Genomic DNA, 20,174 nt, shown 5'->3' with positions numbered 1-20,174 from the left:
TCTGGATTCCTTAAAGTGACGTTAAACCACATTTACTAAAGTCCTGTGCAGGTTTCTCTTTCCATTAAAAGAGGGGTTTATTTGACCTATCAGCTGCTGTACAACTGGTCTGCTTGAAGTCTGGGTAGAAACTCCTCCTATCCCCATTGCCTTGAGCATGGGTCATGAACAGAAAGCAGTGCTATGAAGTCTATGTGAGCTGCTCTTCAGTGGAAAATTAACATAATAATAATGATTCATCCCAGCAGTATGTTGAGCTAAAAATCAAATATAATGCCAGCTCAGGTATCTTTTATAGCTACATTGTTTAATCTGCTGCAAGATACTGGAGGTCTAAGTTTGGATCAAGGGAACATACTTTGAATGTATACGCTGGATGATGTAAATACCTTTTTCTCAACCTTGGTAAAAATAAGAATACTGTTACATGAAGGATTCTTACAAGAACTCAGAAAATACAAAGTTTTCACTACAGAGAGCAGATTTCTTTTTCTGTCATGAATGTCAAGCATTTCTGAGTCATTACAAGAACAAAGAAGATGCAGCAGAAAGGGCAGCTACACCATCTTCCCCCTCAGTCTCTCTTGATCCTTTCAGACACACCTTTCATTTCCTTTTGGGTACTTTTTAGGAGAGGCATTGTTGTGACTGGAATAATAAAGTGTTTCAGGAAGAGCATTTGAACTCAAAAAGCCACTTTTCAGCTGAAAAGGAGGCAGCTGGTACACCGTAGCTATGCAACAAAGAATGCATCAACATTAATTTTAATGATTCCATCATTTTGGGAAACATAAAACATACTGCTTTAAAGCAAACTGTCCCTGTAATCTCTTCCTTATTTCAACCTGAAAATACACTACCTGAATAATTTCTGCTCAGTCTTAATTTTTACATCCTCATTGTATGTGTACTTATGAAGGCTTGAGATAGAACATTTCCTTGCAGACAAGCAGAACTGGTTTTTAATACATAAAGTATAATGAAAGCACCTCTCAAAAAATTTTTCTTAGAGCTGTCTTATATCTGTATCTCCGATTTAAAATGGTCTTGTACTTTGGGGAATAATCTCAATGATAATAAGCTTCTTTAATTTTTCTGGTACGTTCCTTATTTGCTTGAGAATTTTTCTTCCTGCACAATACAGATATGGGGATGAAGGAAGCAACGTGACTATATTTAGATAATTGTTTGCAGAAGATACTGATAATGTTTACAGAATCATGACAAAGGAGATTTTTTGAATAATGAAGTTCCTCAATTAAAAATAATTTAATATGCTGGATTAGCAGGGTGTTGGGAAAAGACTGAAACAGTTACCTGGCAATTGATCAAGCAGCCTTGTCTCACAGAACAATACTAGCATAAAAATAGCTCATAAATCTGAAAAGCTGATTACTAGAACTGTTGTGGGAGCTTTATTTTTTGAAGAATATTGAATTAATGAGGAATAATACAAAGGGGGAGTTTAATTATTCTGAATAGAAAAATTTTCTACCCTGACCTCTCAGGATGAGTGTGATTATGTAGGTCACATATCTAAAATGACTTTTATGCATATTTCATTAAAAGCCACATCTTTTCATGAAGGATAGGAAGCAATAAGCCCTCTTCAGACAGTACTCTCTCTATAGTGCCTTAAAAGAAAGCTATTTCCTTGTGGTTATGGAGCTGTTAAGATGAGCCATCAATAAACACAAAACCAGGCATATCTCATTTTAAGGTTATTGCTTTCACACAACAATAAATTGTTTTCTTTGCCACTCTCTCCAAGCCCTCACTATCATTTTGAGTGTACAGTAATTAGACATTAACCAGGATTCTAGTCTGCTTGTACTTCTGGAGGGTTACTATCAAACTGATCAGAATACTAGGTAAGCATTTTCATGTTCATCCAAAGAATGAAATCTTGATATGGAGTTGATTTGTAAGAATTTTCAATGAAATTTTACACTTACAAATGAAATTAAAGAATCAATAATGAAATTATTGAAATTGAGTAAGTATATTGATTTTTTTCAGTTGACAGCCACTTTGCTGTTTTCAGACAGGAAACATTTTTACATCCCATTTTAGTGTTTTTCTGCTTTAATTTTTAACTGGGTTTCAGAATTTTTTTCAATGTAATAAAACATTTCTCACTAGATTTACACGTCAATGCTTTCAGTTTTTTAATCACTGTTATCACCTTTTCTTAGCTCCATGACTGAGATTTTGTGTACTGTACATACTTAGGAGAAATAGTGGAAATGTTTGATCCTTTAAGTATCAGAAAGACTAATTACAACATAAATTAATTTTTTGCCTAATCTTAAAAAGTTAATATGCATAGTGGAGCATTAGAAGGTTGATAAGATGCTGTCATACATTAAGCCAAATCCTGGATGTCTCAGCTCAGTGACTGAATGTGGATAAAGTCCTAGTTTATCCAATACATTCTACTGGTGAACTGAACCACATGTCTTCAGCATGTGTCTTCAGAACTGAAGGTCTTTGGATTAATTTACACACTACCATGTCCACTTAGAGCCCTAAATAATTGCTGGCAATTTTGAGGTTTAGGGGAAATAACTTCCCAGGTATCCCTGAACTCCCATTTTCATATACATTCACACCTACATATAAGGAACATTAAAGATAAAACTGTGCTGTCATTAAATTATGAAGCCACAGTTTCTGTCACGTCTTGGTGTATATCTTGGCTGTGGTACTTCTGAGCCTGAAATCTTTGATGGACCATCAGAATTATTCCTCCCAACTTCAAATATCAAAATGAATTTTCTGATTATTTTCACAGCTGAACTATTTCTGTCTTCAATGAACACTATTTTATAGAAAAGACAGTTGGAGTTGTTAACCAGAAACCAGGAAAGAAATACACCATGCAAGAGAAATGGTTTATCTAAGCAAAAACATTAGTTCAGCACTGCCTCAAACAGCAGAGTTCATGGTATATGACTTGATTGTTTCTCTTGATGAGACAATTGTCATCAGTCCCTCTACTGCTGTACGCTTCTTGAAGTTTTTTACCCAATTCCTCCTTCAGTGTTCTAACCCTCCTCAGCACCTTCTTGATTGCCATCATGCTCTAGCGGCTTATTGAGGTTCCACCTCTCACCCAAACTGTGCCAGCAATCCGTTTCTGATGAAGTGTGGCATTCTGATTCTGAACTATCTTCTCAATAGACAAGACACACAGAATCGCTTTGGTTGGTGTGAAGTTTCCAACCTGCACTAACCTGAGGGAAAAGTTTCCCATTCCCCAGAAATCTAATGCACGTCAAGCTCAGAAAAACCCCAGACACGTACTAAATCCAAAGGAGGAAGGGTGGAAGCAGTACTCAGTCTTACACAGGATTTGTACACACCCCATCTTGTGCGCAGAAACTCACTGCACTTAACCATCAGTGTTATTCTGATGCCCCACACTACCAAATCCTGTCCACTGAGAGGAAACCTTCCTTATGTCTATGTCCTCCTTACATCAATGTCATTTATAGCCCTCTTCATACAGGCACACACTAAATGTCTGAAACTGTGAGAGCCCCTCAGACTGGTTCACAAGCAAGAGGAGTCCTCTTCCAAAGGACTCCTGGCTTCCTCCAACAAGAATACACAGGACAAGGATAGGCAAGGTCTACATTTGGGTTTAGTACAAACAAATGACATTAAATTGTGTCACCACTTCTCCTGATCCATTTTTCCCCACAGGAATTCACAGGCCTTAGCAGATCCCATACCAGTCCTTCCCTTTCCTGATTCATACACAAAGCAGTTGGAATAGGAAAGAAATATTAACTTCTTCAGAGTTGCAAGTGATTCATGAGCTAATGCCCTGGGGTCATTAAATTTCTACAAGAGAGTGAAAAATTATATGGATTTTGACATTTGTTAACTCAAAGAACCTAATGCTATATGCTTACACTTATAGATACCTTTTGGGCTTTTCATTTTTCTTGTAATGCTTCTTTTTGCTTAGTTTTCATGTGCTCTTGACATTTCAAGTATTTAATCTGGCACAGAAATAACTCCTAGTCTGTACAAGACCATATGCCACACTTTGAGAGTAGAGGAAATACAAACAAGGAGCTTTCATCTAATCTCTCATTTAATTTGCAGTGATCTAGACCACTGTAATATGAAGGAGTACCATACCAACACCAACATACAAAATCAGCAAAATACTCCAGAGACCACACCTGCTAATTCAACTGCCTGACCTTTTCCACATATAAATTGTGACTGGGCACAATGTGGGTAGGTTATCACAGGGCTCACAGGAAATAAATACTTTTCCAGCAATTACACCTCTGAAATTTATAGAAGAAACAAAATGACACCCAGGACCTGTGCACTCCACTGTTTTTAACTGACAACAACAGTTAGACTTAGTGTCAATGTTTCCAGTATTTGTTTGATAGTTCCTGGTGTGAGCCAGCCTAGTAAGGAAATCAGAAGACAAAACTGCACTAGTTTGGATAAACACAATCAAAAATAGAGATATAAAATCATTGAGTTCAGCACCACAGGTAAAAAGTAAGAACTGAGTAATCTTTGCATTGTCCAAGTAGACATGGGTAAATTCCAGCTAGCAGTACTCATTCTTTGCTACACCTAAATGAGGTTTAGCTCACACACTTCCTGATGCTACTTTGTGATAGCAAGGCAGCAGGTATGCATTTTTCAAAGAGTTCTTCTCAAATAGCTTTTGAGAGAGAAGACAGTCTTCCTTCAATTCTGATTGGGACTCAGATGTTGAGATATAACAGGGACAACAAAAACATCAACACAATTTTTTTCCAGTATTAGGAACACTTCATCATCTGAGCAATTAAACTCCATTTTCAGATCACTCTACCTCATACAAGGAAAAAAAAAACAACAACCGTATCTTAAGGGGTTGCTTTCTTCTGCCTGAAACTTAAGTGACATTAAACATTTCTAAGGCTTTGTGTTACACAACAGAAACAGCTTTCTTAGCCATGTATCTGTGTTATATATGTCTTTTACACTGACTGACAGCGACTTAAATGTCAGCATCCAAGCAAACCAAGACTCTTGGGAATGGCATATTGCAAATTAATGACGAGTAAATTTCAAAAAGTTCCTCAATTTCAAGTCAGCTCATCCTCTCTAAGTATGGAATGCTGTATCTATTAAAAAAGTGTCTATGACACAGGGTTGTATCACAAGTCCTTCATGGTTAAGAGTTGATTCGAAACATTACAAATGCAATTACAAGGGATTTTTTTTTGCATTTTCAGTTTTAATTAGTTGAAACTCAAACTTTATAACATAACTCAAAATAACACAAATTCGGTAAAGCATGTGTTTCTACAGGTGCTGAAGGCTGGGGCTTTTTAGCCTAAGTAGGTAATCAGAAATTAAGAAAAAAAAATTTTGTTTTTTTTAGTTGTTTCAGTTTGGTTTGCTTTGTCACTCAATATTTTTTGTTTCAGTCATTTCTCTCTTTTTCACTTTTGCTCACAGCCCTTCCCCTTCTGTTACCTTAATTTCCCTTCTAGTGCTATGTGTATAATAAATATCTGGACTGCATAAACATTGCCTAAGATATGACTCCAAACTTTAAAAAAAAATCTGAAACTCACGAGGCCAGAAAATATCAAGACTAATCAAAAATATTTCCTTCTACTTTGCGTTCTCTTAGTTACCAAAAAACACCATTTTTCCTCACGAATAATGAAAACTGTTTACAAAACCCAGGAATACTATTCCAGTTAGTCTTCCCTCTGTGTATAAATTTAAGAATAAATTAATAGAAACAGTTAGGCAACTTTTCAACCAACCCACCTGAAGACTACAGTTGAAGTTCTGAAATACAAATAGCAGAATTTTATGCAAGTACTTCTAATATCTTTCTTTGCTAGCCTGGAGACCTGTGCCATCTTTACAAATCTCTGCTGTGTTATGCAAAGTTTCTTGAAAAAGCACCTACTGTTTGTATCTGGTTTTGTTTTTTATGAATGCCTTTGATCCTGCTTTGATCTTGTTTCAGTCAGGCTCACAGAATGGGAGACCCAAATTGCAGTAAAATCCTTAGCATGCTTCTAAAAGCCATCATTTAATACTTTGGAAAAAGTGAGACCATTAAAATCTTTAAGTTAGATTTCTATAGAGCTTGGATTGAAAAAGGTAGTTTTTAATTCTTAGATTAATATCAATATAATTCATAGAATTAATATGCTAAATCTAGCTAGGCAACACATTTTCTCAATTCCAAATGAATAATAAAATCAAGATCCTCTAGTTCAGTGCTTTTGAACAATTGAGATATGCAGAATGCCTTTAATTTCATTTAGGTGAAGGTAACTAATTGGAAAATTACATTTTAGAACATAGTTAACCACATTCCTACTAGAATCTAACTAGTAAGGAAATCTCAGTAACAATGGTCTCATGCCAGCCCAGGGAGCCTGGTCCTTCAAAGGCAATTGCACTCCAACACATACCTCAAATGTTTGAATACGAGTGCTAGTTACAGGTCTATAAGATAATACCATTTAGTGCTACTTCAATATATTTTGTCACAGACCCATATAGTATACAGACATCAATCTGAAAACTGATGCATTTCAGATATTCTTTTTCTAAGCATTTATACACAGAAACTGGATTATTTAACAAGAAACTATCAAACCAATGTCATCGACTCCAACTGGAGATTCATAATAAAAGATTAGGAATACTTCTAATTCAAAATGTGCTTGCCTTGTTCAAGGACTTCCCAATATCAAATGCATAAGAGATGCTTTTGGCCCGTGACTGGTTAAAAGATATGTAAAATATAAATCAAGATATGCTGATCACCTTGCTAGCAAACAGAACAGTAAAATATAAGATCTCCCATGCTCTATAGGTCTCTCCTCTGTGCCACCACTAATATTCTTTCCCCAAATCCTAATATTAAAGTAATTTCCTTGACACATCTATCCATCTCTTAAATTTGGATTAAATTAGCCAATATTTCATTTTAAAAAATAAGAGGAAGATGAAAGATAGAGCAAACAAAGTGTTTGCTTCTTTCTCCTGTAGGAAACAGGATCAAAAAAACTCTGAGCTAGTCAACTCAAACACTTCTAACATAGTTCATGCCTTGCCAGTCTGTTACTGTTCAAACAGTCCTCCAAAAAGCATCACATTATTTTTCCTCTTCTAGACAATTATTTTCAAGTATTTAATGTTCCTTTGAACTTAAGCCTCATACCTTAGCAAAGAAATCCTACATCTTGGCAGAAGGAAACAGCATCTTCTCAACTAAATGATGCAGAGGTCTCGGCCTCTGTCAGAAGTTTGTCTGGAGCCACTGTGTGTCTTCCTTGTGATTTCTAGCATCCAGTTATTTAATTAAACCCACAGCTGCCCATAGAAAATATTTTATTAAGGCAATAAGGGCTTCAGTAACTTTCCAAATGACTAATTCACATAGAGAATTTAGAACTCGTTAAAAATTTACAAGCTGTTATCATTCTCTTCCTGGTTCACCTTGCAGTTCTGCCCACTCAGAAATTTTCCTTCTTTTTCATACTATGCTTAACTGCATTAAAGTATCAAAGTCTACAAACAAAAACTGACTAGAATAATTTGGACAGTTTTGATCATTACTACAAGGCAATCAGAATTTCCACTGCAATGGATTTACAAGTAAACTATTCAGTAGTGCCCAAAACAGTGCCAATAACTTCTAATTTGATTGCAGGCATCTCAGCACAGCAGAGTAACAGCTATACAGGAATTAAAATGCAAGCTTACAGAAGTCCAAACTGTTGGTTTTCTTGGCTAAATGAATAAATCAAAACTAATGTTCATAGCCTGTCTGTTAAAAACTTTAAAGATTTCCTAGACTAGAGGTAATTATTTTTCTTTCTTTATCTTATTCTTTCAATGTTGCATTAATATTCTGAGCTGTGGTTTTATATTGGCATTTATTTTGTAACAAGATCAAAATTGAAAAAGCAAATATTTGCCTTTAAATGCAAACAAAAGAAAAATAGATATTATTATGTGAATAAAGCTTTTGTTTCTCTCCAGTCCTCTTTAATCAGTTGAAAAATTAATACACTTGAACAAAGACAGGAACACTGATTTATGCATTGTATTCCCTAAATCCTGTCAAATATACTGTAATAGTCTGTTCTCGACTTTTACAGAAGATCCACCTGACTCACATATCATATTAACTGCAGAAATCAATTTGTTGGGAAATAAATTCATTATGTTCTATATTACAGGAATTAAATTTTCCAAGGATGGGTGTAAAAGGAGAGCCTCCATAATATGAAACACAATGTGATTTCTTTATAGTTCTACTGGAAACCTAGCTGAAAGTTGCACATATCCCTATATCTCCATTAAAAAATTTAATAAGTCATCAAAAAAGCTTCAGAATTCAGCATCCATAATTAACACAAAAATATGCAACCAAAAATGGTTAGTTAAGAACTTAGTTTTAAGAATACAGGAAGAAAAAAACCCAACAAACCTAGTTAAATGAAGATCCTATTTTTACAAAGATCTACAAACACATTTCATCTGAATTGTAATAAATGCAACCACTTCGCAGTGGTGGAAATACAGACAGGCAACATTGTTATTAACTTCACTGGCTGATGTTTCTACCGACTTTATCTACGATTACAACTGTGCACATAAATCTCTTCAGGATCAGGAGCTTTCATTGCTTCAGAGAGAACTTAAATTGTAATGAATAATTTTTTCATTAAATCAGTGAGCAAAAATAGCGTCTTCCTTTATGGCCAATTATCTTTAACTAGATAAAAATATCTAACTCACTGGGAAATTTTCACAGTTTTCTGAACAAGTTTTAGTTGAAAGATTTCTTGTGAGGTATGCAGGACTTGGCACAAACCACAAATATGCACTCATAAATTAATAGTAGTCTATGTGATTGATTTTTTGGGTCACCATACAATGATCCTTTTATGTTAGATGATTCCAATATTTCACTAACCTTTCTTAAATAAATGGAAGATAGTGAGATACCAATTAATCTTCATATCTACACAAATACCGTCAGCAGGTCTTTAAAATCAGTTTCTACAAACACACAAACAGAAGAAATGTGTTTTGAACAGCTAAAAAGGAATATTTACAACATCCAGCAATAGTCAAAGTCCATAGCATTTTTCACACAGAAGAGTTCAACTTAAGAGCCCTGGACAAAATTCAGCATAGCTGAAAAATTCAGACAGCATTTTAGATTTTTTGTCTCAAGTATCCAGTTATTCCTGTTTCTGCAAGTTTGACAAGAAGACTACAATGAAAAACACCATGTTGATTGGAAAAACCCAGGGAGGGGTTTTCTACCTAATAAGGCAATTTGTTTTACATGGTTGTTATATGCCTCCATTATTTATATTCAGAGTTTGACAAGATGTCATTTACTCCACACCTGGTCTGCTATTATAAAACAGAACTGGCCAAATTCAAATGACGTGAGTACTGCTATTAAATAATCAGAGACAAATATTTGCTTGGTCATGCTTTTTTTTGCCCTGATCTGGTGCCACTCAGATATCCATTTGTGGCATTGTCATATTTCTGTTTTAACGTTTGAAAGACTGGGCTTCTGAATCATACTGTACTGATTTTATACATTTTCTTTCTTTCAACATGGTTGTGTTCCAGGAAGAAATTAGCTAATTCCACAATTAATTTCTACCTGCTGTGACAGTTCACCCTCAGGGTAAATATGATGTTTTATATTAACACACTGAAAGCTTCCACTCTGATTGACCTTAAAGACACCCACAAATTAATTACTTTGCTCATCAATATGGCATGGCAGCTAAAAGATCTGAGCAGATACCCAACCAGTTAACATGCATGCTGCCATCTGCTGAATATGACAAGGGATTTGTACTACTCTCTGTGAAAGAAAAGCTGTGCTGCTTTCCAAGAAGTATGTTGTCAAACTCCTCGTTCCCAAGTCAAATAATGACTGTTCATGTTCTGTAAAAGAATTGGTAGTGTCTCATGGGTTTTTTTAACTCTTGGGTTTAAAACTAAAAAGGAGACTACCAGCAAATTCATTAAAACTCTGGGGTTGAGTCCACTGCCTAAAAGCTGAAGCTAGGTTATATACAAAAAGATCACTAGATTTATATGAACACTCATGCAGTGCAGATGTGAGAAAGGAATTTCAGAATTTATGTATCTCATTGTCCACCCTCAGTATTACTCTGATTTAAAACGCTCTCCTCTCGCTTGGGACAAAAAAAAACCCTGGTATTAATGTGTAAGCTGAAGTTCCTGTAAAGCAATGATCAGAGACCAGCAACAGAGAAGCAACTTTTAAAAATAATTAATTATGAGAGAGTTTGGCACCATTCATACAAAGACTACAGCTAGCTTCTGAAAAAATGCAGAGGTGTTTCAAAAATACATTTTCAACCTGTATTGTTCCTGTAATTAAAATTCATATCCAACTGGTCTACATAACAATATATAAATATATGTATACACATATAAAACTATGTAATATACATCATATTGGTCAAAAAAGCCATAGCCATAGGAAATGTAGCACCTATACTTTCTCAGATATGCTGAGGAATAAGATAAGTGCCTGCTCCAAGTCTAGCCCACAGCAGAAGAGACAAGCCAGTGGTGTAGATCACCACCATTCACATTGTCACGGGATAGTTCAGGTTGGAGGAGACCTCAGGAGGTCTCCAGCTCAAACTGCTGCTCAAAGCAGGGTCAGCTGTCAAGTCAGACTTCAAAGTTACATGAAGTTTTATTCAATCTGGTCTAAGATACTTCCAAGGGTGCAGAGAGTACAGCCTTGCTGAGCAACATGTTCCACTACTTGGCTTAACAGTGAAAGAGAGTTTCCTTATGTCTTAAAATGTGAGGTATTTATAGTTTTTTATGCTTCCTGAATACTAAATATTGTAGGTATGAGTCACTTTTTAGACACACGAGTTACAAATGAGGGGTAGCTTTATAAAAGATAACAAAATTCCTGGAATGGAAACCACAGCTTGAGGGAAAAACATGACATTTTTCGCCAAAACACAGCTTTATTACAATTTTTAATGGGTTATTTAATCCATTATTCCCTCTACAATTTACAAATGGGCAGATATCTCACAGAAAATAAAATAAAATCTTTATAAACTTTCTTCTCTAAAGAAGAGATCCAATGTTTACTTCGACCAAGTATCATAGCCAGAGCTCTGTCCCTCTGTGGCTACTGCCCAACAGGATAGGAGGAAAATCAAAACAATGTAAAAGTTAACTCTCAAGCACTGGGGGTAACACTGGGCAAATGGAATAGGATAAAAATGGTATGATATGTCCCACGTGTAAGTTATAGACTCCTAAATCTGATACAGTAATGAGAAAATCAAAAACAAATGACACAGAACATTGCAGAATGCAGAAGTAGCTGAGCTGCTCAGCTCAGCCAGCACAACTCTTCATTTGTTCAGTGCACTGCTTTGAGACCTGCATGGAGCCACCTTTCTAAAGTATTTCTCTTCCTAACATTTACCTCCCAAAAAGCTGCCTACCTACTTCAACTGATCTCAGAGAGCACACTGACAGGCTCCTTCCACTTCACCCACACCAGTATTCAAAATCTAATCCTACAGAATCACCCAGGGGATTCCAGCAAGCATCATCTTGAAAAATTACCTTTTTTTTTTTTTTTTCAAATTCATTATATTCTAACATCTACCTGGAATTGAAATATCAAATATGTGTCAACTTACAAAAAGTACCCTTACAGTGCCTGAGTTTATGCCATCAGCTATAACAAGCCAGAATCATGAATATTGTAATAGCACCACAAATAGCATCACACTGGTGTTCTTTTAAAAGCTGAAACTTATTAAAAATCAAAGCAATTAAATACTGTACTACAGAAAACACTCACCTCTTAAGCTCATTTGTCTTTGTGACAACTTCTTCTGCAAACTTTTCTTTCTCCATCCCAGCAGAAATTTCTGCATCCAATAGATACTACATGCATTGATCCTTCTTTTGCGGAACAACATCAGGTATGATGGGTAATGCAAAACCTTAAAATAAAACAGAACACAAAGTCTATCAGAATGCTTGTGCCATAATTTGTAATCACGACCTAATCTTTCCCTAAATACTTAATGCACCCTTAAGTGATAATGGCAAAAACTGGTATTGCAACTGAACTTTTACTAGTGATTCATGATTATTATTTTATTACTTTCAGACCCAGTCCCGGAAGATGTTGAGTCCCAGGAACTCTACAATGATCAATAGTTGAGGATACTCTGGCCTTCCAATTCCCACAAACTTCACTTTGCTACACCAGAATATTGCAAGTAGCCTCTTTACTACGGCAGTTTGGCCAATAAACATTCATCTAAATGCTATGAGACACAAACTGGTTTTGCCTGCATATAAATATTTACAGAATATACCAAAATAAATTCATATATGTGCCATCATACAGAATACTGCTCATTGTTACTTCTGTGTTGTATTTGCAAAGTACATTAGAAATACATAAATTAGAAGAGGTATTTAATATTAAATATTCTACAAATTTTTTAGATGAGAGAGAGACTTAAACAGCTACTTAGCCCAACTATAATTGTGACTTGACAGGCTAAAAATTATGTATTTTTAGAGACAATAGTCAATTTTAAATATTGCCAAGTGAGTATTCTAGCATTTAAAAATCATATTCTTCCTACTCATATTGAGTTGTACAAACCAAGTTCTATCTAGGTTCTTCTATCTGCACTCTATTCTGAAGTACAAAGTATTTTAATCTTAATTCTCTATTCTATGGGATCAAACTTTTTTGTGATCTTGTAAAATGGAATCTTAATCCCTAAATTTTACAATTTTTAAAATTATAAAAGTTACACATAACCAACAGTACAATTAAAGGCTACTCTGATGGGATGTGCTGTAAAGTACTTGTCCATATTGGAAGGGGAAAATGCCAGAACACTTCTAAGCAGAGTTCCATAATCTTTCAGGAAAAGCATTTTTGGTAGAGAAACATTCTTTATAGATGCTGTCACTTTTACAAAGAATACCCTTCCTACATTTCACACTGATTAAATTTTTAATTAGATTTTCTCATTTCTATTCATAGTGATTCAAATATAACTGAACCATAAATCTGAATATCCTATAGCTATACTGTACTCTAAAGATTATGCTAACTCTTAAGAGGCCAGAAAGAGGATTTACTTTAAATATTTGTTTTTGATGCAATAATGAAGTCCATAAATAAATAAGCATGGTATCTTAAAGAAAAAAGAAAAAAAAAAAGCAAGCTAAATCACAGAAATGTTTAAAAATATTGATCTTAGCTTTATATACAATTTGAACTTCCACAGAGTTAATTCTTTCTTGTATTTCATATGAACTGCAAATATGTGGGAATACTTTACTAAGGGCATTTCTTCTCCAATGAAAATTAAGGTCAAACTTAAACTTCAACAAAAGTAAATTCTAGATACAGATTAGCTTCAAACAAGAGTTAAAGAGGTGCCTGACACACTGGTTCTCTGTTAAACCTGTCCACATCAGCCAGTACCTAAGTATTTCTGTCCATCTCTCAGGTATTTCGTGTTTGCTGAGGGAGGCAGCAGCATTGATGCTGACTCACAGCTCCTCACATCACAGCACACCTCACACTGGCATGGGCACGAGCTCAAAAAGTAACATTCACAGAAAAGTTCCTAAAACAACTCTGAGCAACAAAAACTCTTTAGAAAGATTCACTTCTAGAAAACAAGGAGTAGGAGAAACATCAACTCCTAAATTTATTTTCAAGGATTGCTTAAGTCACCTTTTAATTCAGGTAAAGTAAAAAAATCTAAATACATTTTTCAGGTAATAGTAGGACTTCAAAAAAACCCTCTGTTTAGAAAAATAATCATCACTAGGACAGTTATACTGACAAAACATGCTTCTAAAGCCTCATTTTGATATTTTAACTAATATAGATGTGGATTAGAAAGCAAGGTCGAAGTATTGACAGATTCCAAAAATTACTCTGCTAGTATGACTGATAACTACAAATTGCTTCAATCTGATGGCAAAAACTATCCAAATATTAGCAAATTTAATCATTTAAAGTAGTCCCACTGTGAATTTTGTCCCACATGTGCAATATTTTTATATTTTATATAACATCTATGTACTCTTCACTGGATAAATTAAATAAATTTTTCATAATTTTTATAATCATCTGATTTTTAAAAACTCCCTGTGTTCTGTTTCTGTCACATTCTTTACAAATGTAAACAAATACAATGTGTCAAAAACTTTAGCTTCTGCCCCATTGATAGTTTAATTTTGTTTGTACCTTTTTCCCTCCCTTTAGCTTCCTTGAGACATCAAAATCTCTTATGTAGTGAAGAACAAATTTATCCTCTTCAAGAACATTTCAGAGAAGGGTCAGTATTCAACCTTTCTTTCCAATTCCCTAAACTTTTCATTCTCACAATCAGGAGAATGCATAAAATTCAAAATCCAGACCACCTTCTTAATTTAGTAGAAAATTCAACACCCATGAAATATTACAGCAATTTAATGAAGAATTTTCCTGTTTAGAAAAAATATCTGTTAGCATTGCAATTCCAAAGTTTTCAGATGTTACCTGCTACAAACAAAGATAGCCTTTCCACAGATGCACGTGTACAGGATCCTTTTTCACAACTCCCAGCTCTACTTTTGAGCTGCCAAACTCAGATTGCAGAATTTCAAACTTATTTACGTATAATTTGGTACCTATAGCCAATTTATCAACTTGGCTTTCCGTGCACCCAAGTGAACAAGTCTCTGTCTTACTCCAACTGCCAGCAATACATCTTGCAATATGGTGTGAAGAAAAGTTGTTCTAACTTTAGGCAGGCACTGAGAACATCCCTCCCCATCTAGACAAGCTGTATTCACAGCGTGCCTCCATTCCGCTAACACTCTGTCCCTTGATGCCTGCAGGAAAGCTTTTGGTATCCCTTTTCTTTCCTCTCACAATCATGTATTTCATACTGACTGCAGCAGTCAGTCTCCATACAAAGACCTCAAGAAGAAATGCCATTCACATAGAATTTCATAGGTTTTTGAGGATGATTAAAAGCTTTGCTAGAGAGAGATCTTCACAATCAGGTATTCCCCTGCCACTTCAGGGCATATAGCAGAAACAAAAACTTCTCATGAGAAGTTGGATTTTGTTTAATTTTCCAGACAAACTTTAACAAACAGGATCATTTCAGGTACTAACTGCTAATGATCCTCACCAGACTTCAGGCAGTCTTTTCTGGTAAAATTAAATTACTTGTCAGGTTGCTAGAGGGTGGAGGAACATGTCTATTACATATTTTCATTTTCTTATGAATGGATTATTAAAATCAAGCCGAAAAGAACTGGGCTATTTTATGCTATCTTTTTGAAATATGTTTTGGTATCTTTTCATATATGAAACAAATTATTATTTTGTAATACATAGAAGTATCTGAGAAGTTCAGGAGTTCTAAAGACTTACATTTTTAAGGGAATCAGTGGTTTTATTTTTTAACTTCACTCTTCAATATTTTACTGATTTCAAAGACATATTCCAAGCAGCATCAGGAAGTGGAAAAATTACATCGTTACTGAAGCTCTTTAAAACGTTTGTATTCTATGATTAATTTAATAGTTCATATGCTTTGCCAGTTTTATCTATGATAGACTGAGAAAAAAAGAAGGGAAGAAAAGCATGGGGAAAGTAAAGCTAGGGAAAATTAGAGAACTAGTCACTGAGGTGCTCTAGAAAAGATTTGAATACTTTCAATCTTGGCTTTGTGGTTTTGGATCTACATTGCTTTTATGTATGAAATTGTTCTGCTGAAAGCACCATTCACTTTATCCTTTGGACAACTTGAGGTTTTCAGTGCATTGGTACCATTACTTTACACTGAATTCATATGAATATATGTGGCTTATATATGTCCCCTTTTATATTTTTAGAGCTATTTTACAGAAAATAGAGGTTTTGCATATTTTTTTACCCTCCTATAGAAAGTAACTAATCTCCTTTCTATATCTTTAATGTTTTCCTGGTAGAAGGTAATTCAAAAGCAGCTGTATCAGAGGGGAGTCTTTTTCCATTGTTGACCCTGGAATGCCAATGAAAGCTCATTCATAATTTCCCCTCCATGCCATAAGAAAACATAATTTGTAGACCTACCCTCTAAGGAAATGAAAGACTGTATCTTTTACAGAGATACTGTATCTCTGTAAAAGATACTGTTGATGAAAAGGGAATGTCTAAAACATCTTAGCATAAAACATAAATTTTAATTCACTCACAAAACAAAACCTAGTTATTGCAATACTAAAAGCCATTCAAAAATGTAATAAAACACTGGAAGTCATGGGAAAAGTGAGCATTTTTTATTTGGGAACACTAAACCAAGGATACACAACCTTTTCAAGATAGCCTGCAAGCACAAAGCTCCATTTGTCTATCAGCAGTGATCTTAACTCCTGAAGGCAAACACCAATCTTGTAGACTTGGAGACAGTCAGAAACTCATGTTCTGCTCACACTTACCCTCACACCCTCCCAAAGTTGGGGTTTTGTTTCGTCTGGTGTTTTGTATTTTAACACCTAAGTTTTGGGGTTTTTTAAGTTATTTTTAGCCCACTTTTCCCTTAGTTAAGATTATATAGCACCTTTAACTAAAGGCATAACAGCATTGGCCTTTCTGTGCTAGATGCTGAAAAAACACATGGTGAACTCCCTGAGAACCCAGTTAAGACTAAAAAATTGCCAACTGTAAAGCTAATACATTTTTACCACACAAAGCTGAAAAACACATTTATAATAATCTTGACTGCGTCATAAATAAGATTACCCTGACCATAGATCTTGAGTCTTCTAAGGGAAAATAATTGAACCATTAGGATGCTTCGCCCATGTTAACAGGATAGTGCTGTTATTTACCCTTGGGCCGTGCCCAGCTGTGCTGAACACACATCCCTGAGGAAGCCAAATCCCATGGTTGTCTGTCCCGAGCTACTGACCTGCAAAACTGACCTGTGCAACTGACCTGCAAAACAACTGACCTGTGCAACAACTGCGGAACTGACCCGCGGAACTGACCTGTGAAACAACTGCGGAACTGACCCGCGGAACTGACCTGCACAGGCGACAGCAGCCGAGCCAGAGCCCTGGCTGCCAAAGCAGTGCTGTCATGACTGCAAGGTGCTGGTTGATATAGGGAAAAGGAAACTCCTGATTGCCCTTAGGAAGGCTTTCAAGGGTTCTCTCAGCAAACGACCTCCACCTGCACAGGCTTTTCCACCTCAGCTCACAGGCCAAACCAAGGAGACGCGATGGTCCCTCGCTGCCCACGGGCCAGCTGGAAAGCACAGGCAGCTTTACCCTCACCAGAGCTCAGTCAAGCCCTGACTTTCTAGGAGATGAGAAAGGAATTCCCCTGAGGAAAAGCCCTGCAGCTCCTCACATCGACCCGCCGGGGTCGGTGGGGCACCGACCCCTGGCTGTGTGCGGGGTCTGTGGGGCACTGATCCCCGGCTGTGTGCGGGGTCTATGGGGCACTGATCCCCGGCTGTGTGCGGGGTCTATGGGGCACTGATCCCCGGCTGTGTGCGGGGTCTATGGGGCACTGATCCCCGGCTGTGTGCGGGGTCTGTGGGGCGCTGATCCCCGGCTGTGTGCGGGGTCTGTGGGGCGCTGACCTGCGGCTGTGTGCGGGGTCTGTGGGGCGCTGACCTGCGGCTGTGTGCGGGATCGGGCGCTGACCCCCGGCCGGGTGCGGGGTCTGTGGGGCGCTGACCCCCGGCTGTGTGCGGGATCGGGCGCTGACCCCCGGCTGTGTGCGGGGTCTGTGGGGCCGCCCCTCACAGGGGGCACCGCGCCCCCCAGCGGCCCGGCCACGCCTCCCCTCAGCCCGCGGCCGCTGCCCGAGCCCCCGCACCGCCCCGCGCCCCCCGCCCGCGCCCTCCCGCTGGCGCTGATGTCACATCCGCCGCCCGCTCCCGCGCCCGTCCAGCCGCGCTGCCTCCGCCGTCTCCCGGGCCCAAACTTTTGCGGTGGGCTGGCCGGGGGGAGGGGAGGGGCGGGGTGGGACGGGGCCGTGGAGCCGCTCCGCCAGCTCGGGCAGCGCCGTCCTCGCCCGCCCTCCCCGCGCCGAGGCTGCCCGCGGAATGAGCGTCCCCGGGGCGGCTGCTGCTGCCGCCTCCACTCGGGCTCCGGCGGGCGGGCAGAGAGCGCGGCTGCCGGCGCGGTCGCTGCGGCGGGAGCGGAGTGAATGACCGAGAGGAGCGGCGCGGAGAGGCAGCCCCGGGATCAGGATGCGGGCGCCCGCCAGCATCCTCAACCTCCTGCTGCTGTCCTTGCTGGCCGGCCTCGATCCCTCCAAGGTAGGAAGGAGCCGGCCGGGCGGCAAGTTCGCAGCGGCGGAGCCCGCCCGCACACGGCGAATGCGGTAGCGGGCGATGCGCCGGGCGGCTCCGGGGAGAGGCGGGTGCGTGTCCTTGGCTGTCCGAGCGGCCGGGAGGGAGAGGAGAGCGCTGTCGGGAGCGGCTGGCCCCGGTTCCAGCGTGGCGGCCCGGGCGGGGGGCGCGGTGCCCGCTGTCAGCGGGGCCCTGGGCCCGGCCCCCCGCAGCCCCGCAGCCGCCCTCGCTCTCCGGAGCTGAGCCGTGCCCGCCGAGCGGCGGGGCTGCCGCGCCCGGTCGCTGTCCAAGGCCGGTCGCTGTCCAGCGCGAAGCAGCGGCGATCCATCCCGCTCCAGGCAAGGAGGCATTTCCAGCGCTGGTGACTGCACCAGTTCCGGGGAAGCAGCGAGGCGCTGGAGGCAGGGATCGGCAGCCTCCGACTGGAAATAAATTTGTTTAGAGTGAAACTGGAGGCGTCACGTGAAAACATTGAATTTAGTACTATAGCCACGCTCCGGGCTGCTGCAGTTCTCTTATTTACAAACGTGTTCAAGTCACCAAGAGATCGCAGCTGAAATTAAATAATGATTAAAGTAAACAATCGGTTTTAGCCATACAGCCTGGCTGGTGAAGGAGATTTCAGATTAAGTCATTTAGAAAACTGGAATTGCACTCTACCACTTACAAGCAGTAATGACTGAAAGCCCCCAGCTCTGCAGATGTCTGTAGTGCTGTATTTTATAGATGTATATAGATGTATAGATGTACAACTTGTCTTATTTGTCGTGGTTTTTTGTGGCATGCAGTCTTGTAACTGTGAGCATTATAAAAACGTGACAAGAGAAAACATTTCTGTACTATTGCAGTCCATTACCAGCAGCACTCCGTGCCGTGTTGCCACAATTTGTATTGCATGGTGGTGAATGTCATATTAATGATACCAGTTAGGTACCACACAACCGTGTGAGGCAATGCTCAGCTCTCCTGGCAGCTTTTTCATTCAAAACAAAGATATTCATCTGTACATACACAAATATGTACTGAATGTCCCACAATGTGGAAGGAATGCTGGTCTTTAAAAATGAAAACAGAACCTAAAAAGCAATTCAGTGGAAATCTGATTTACGGCTGCAGTATTCTGACTGCTTTTCAATCAGTAAAATACAGTGACAACTTTAAAAAAAGCAGGAGGTGATAGAAGACTAATAATTACCTAAGAAATTAGTTATATCAGTTCTATTAAATAAGAGCTATTTGAAAGTATCAGGTATTGCTGTCTCTGTAAGGAGACTCATCAGGCAATGCACAAATGGGAGTTTCACATCTGTGTGAATAGCAGCACATGGTCTCATTTTAACTACAGGTTTCCACACACTAATTTTCTTTTTCTGTCTTCTGTTACACTTAGCAAGATCTACTAAAGAGAATGCATAAAAGCAGGAAAAGCAAATTTATACCATTCTATGTCCACAGAAAAGTAAAACCGCTAATGAAGCAAACAGATCTGGCAGAGCAATTCTTTTTAGTTCAGACCTCAAAATAACACTGGGAGAAAATGTTCCATTTTCTGTCACCATCCAGCACTGAAAAACAGGGTGAGACACTGGAATGAAATGGCACAAATGAACTTTGGAAACTTTGCTTCTAGCCCTTTTTGTTGTGGCATGCTGTGCAGAGGGCATGAAAATGGCCTTTTATTCATCACTCTGTGTGACATTTTCAGAAATATTCAGATGTTCTTTCCAG

At 38.6% G+C, this 20,174-nt stretch overlaps 1 protein-coding gene and 1 long non-coding RNA gene across 5 annotated transcripts in view; one reads left to right on the top strand and one right to left on the bottom strand.

Moving 5' to 3' along the window:
- LOC116999937 overlaps window positions 1–17,558 on the bottom strand; it is a 161,957-nt gene extending 144,399 nt beyond the window's left edge. For 3 of the 4 annotated variants that reach the window (XR_004418662.1, XR_004418664.1, XR_004418661.1), the window contains exon 1: window positions 11,918–12,742. This is a non-coding gene — a long non-coding RNA (uncharacterized LOC116999937). Of the gene's footprint in view, window positions 1–11,917; window positions 12,743–17,167 lie in introns of those variants that run through there. The other variant, XR_004418663.1, reaches the window with a different exon arrangement.
- A 570-nt stretch (window positions 17,559–18,128) lies between these two features.
- The window catches only part of OLFM3 (olfactomedin 3), a 54,137-nt gene continuing 52,091 nt past the window's right edge, over window positions 18,129–20,174 (top strand). Inside the window, exon 1 of the mRNA XM_033067514.2 lies at window positions 18,129–18,413. Within this exon, the coding sequence (XP_032923405.1) occupies window positions 18,345–18,413 (69 nt within the window). The 5' untranslated portion in view covers window positions 18,129–18,344. The remainder of the gene's footprint in view (window positions 18,414–20,174) is intronic.

The sequence above is a fragment of the Catharus ustulatus genome, chromosome 9 (genome assembly GCF_009819885.2).
Source record: "Catharus ustulatus isolate bCatUst1 chromosome 9, bCatUst1.pri.v2, whole genome shotgun sequence".
NCBI classification, from domain to species: Eukaryota; Metazoa; Chordata; class Aves; order Passeriformes; family Turdidae; genus Catharus; species Catharus ustulatus.
Note: the sequence above shows the minus strand (reverse complement) of the source record. Positions and strands in the feature narration are given on the sequence as shown.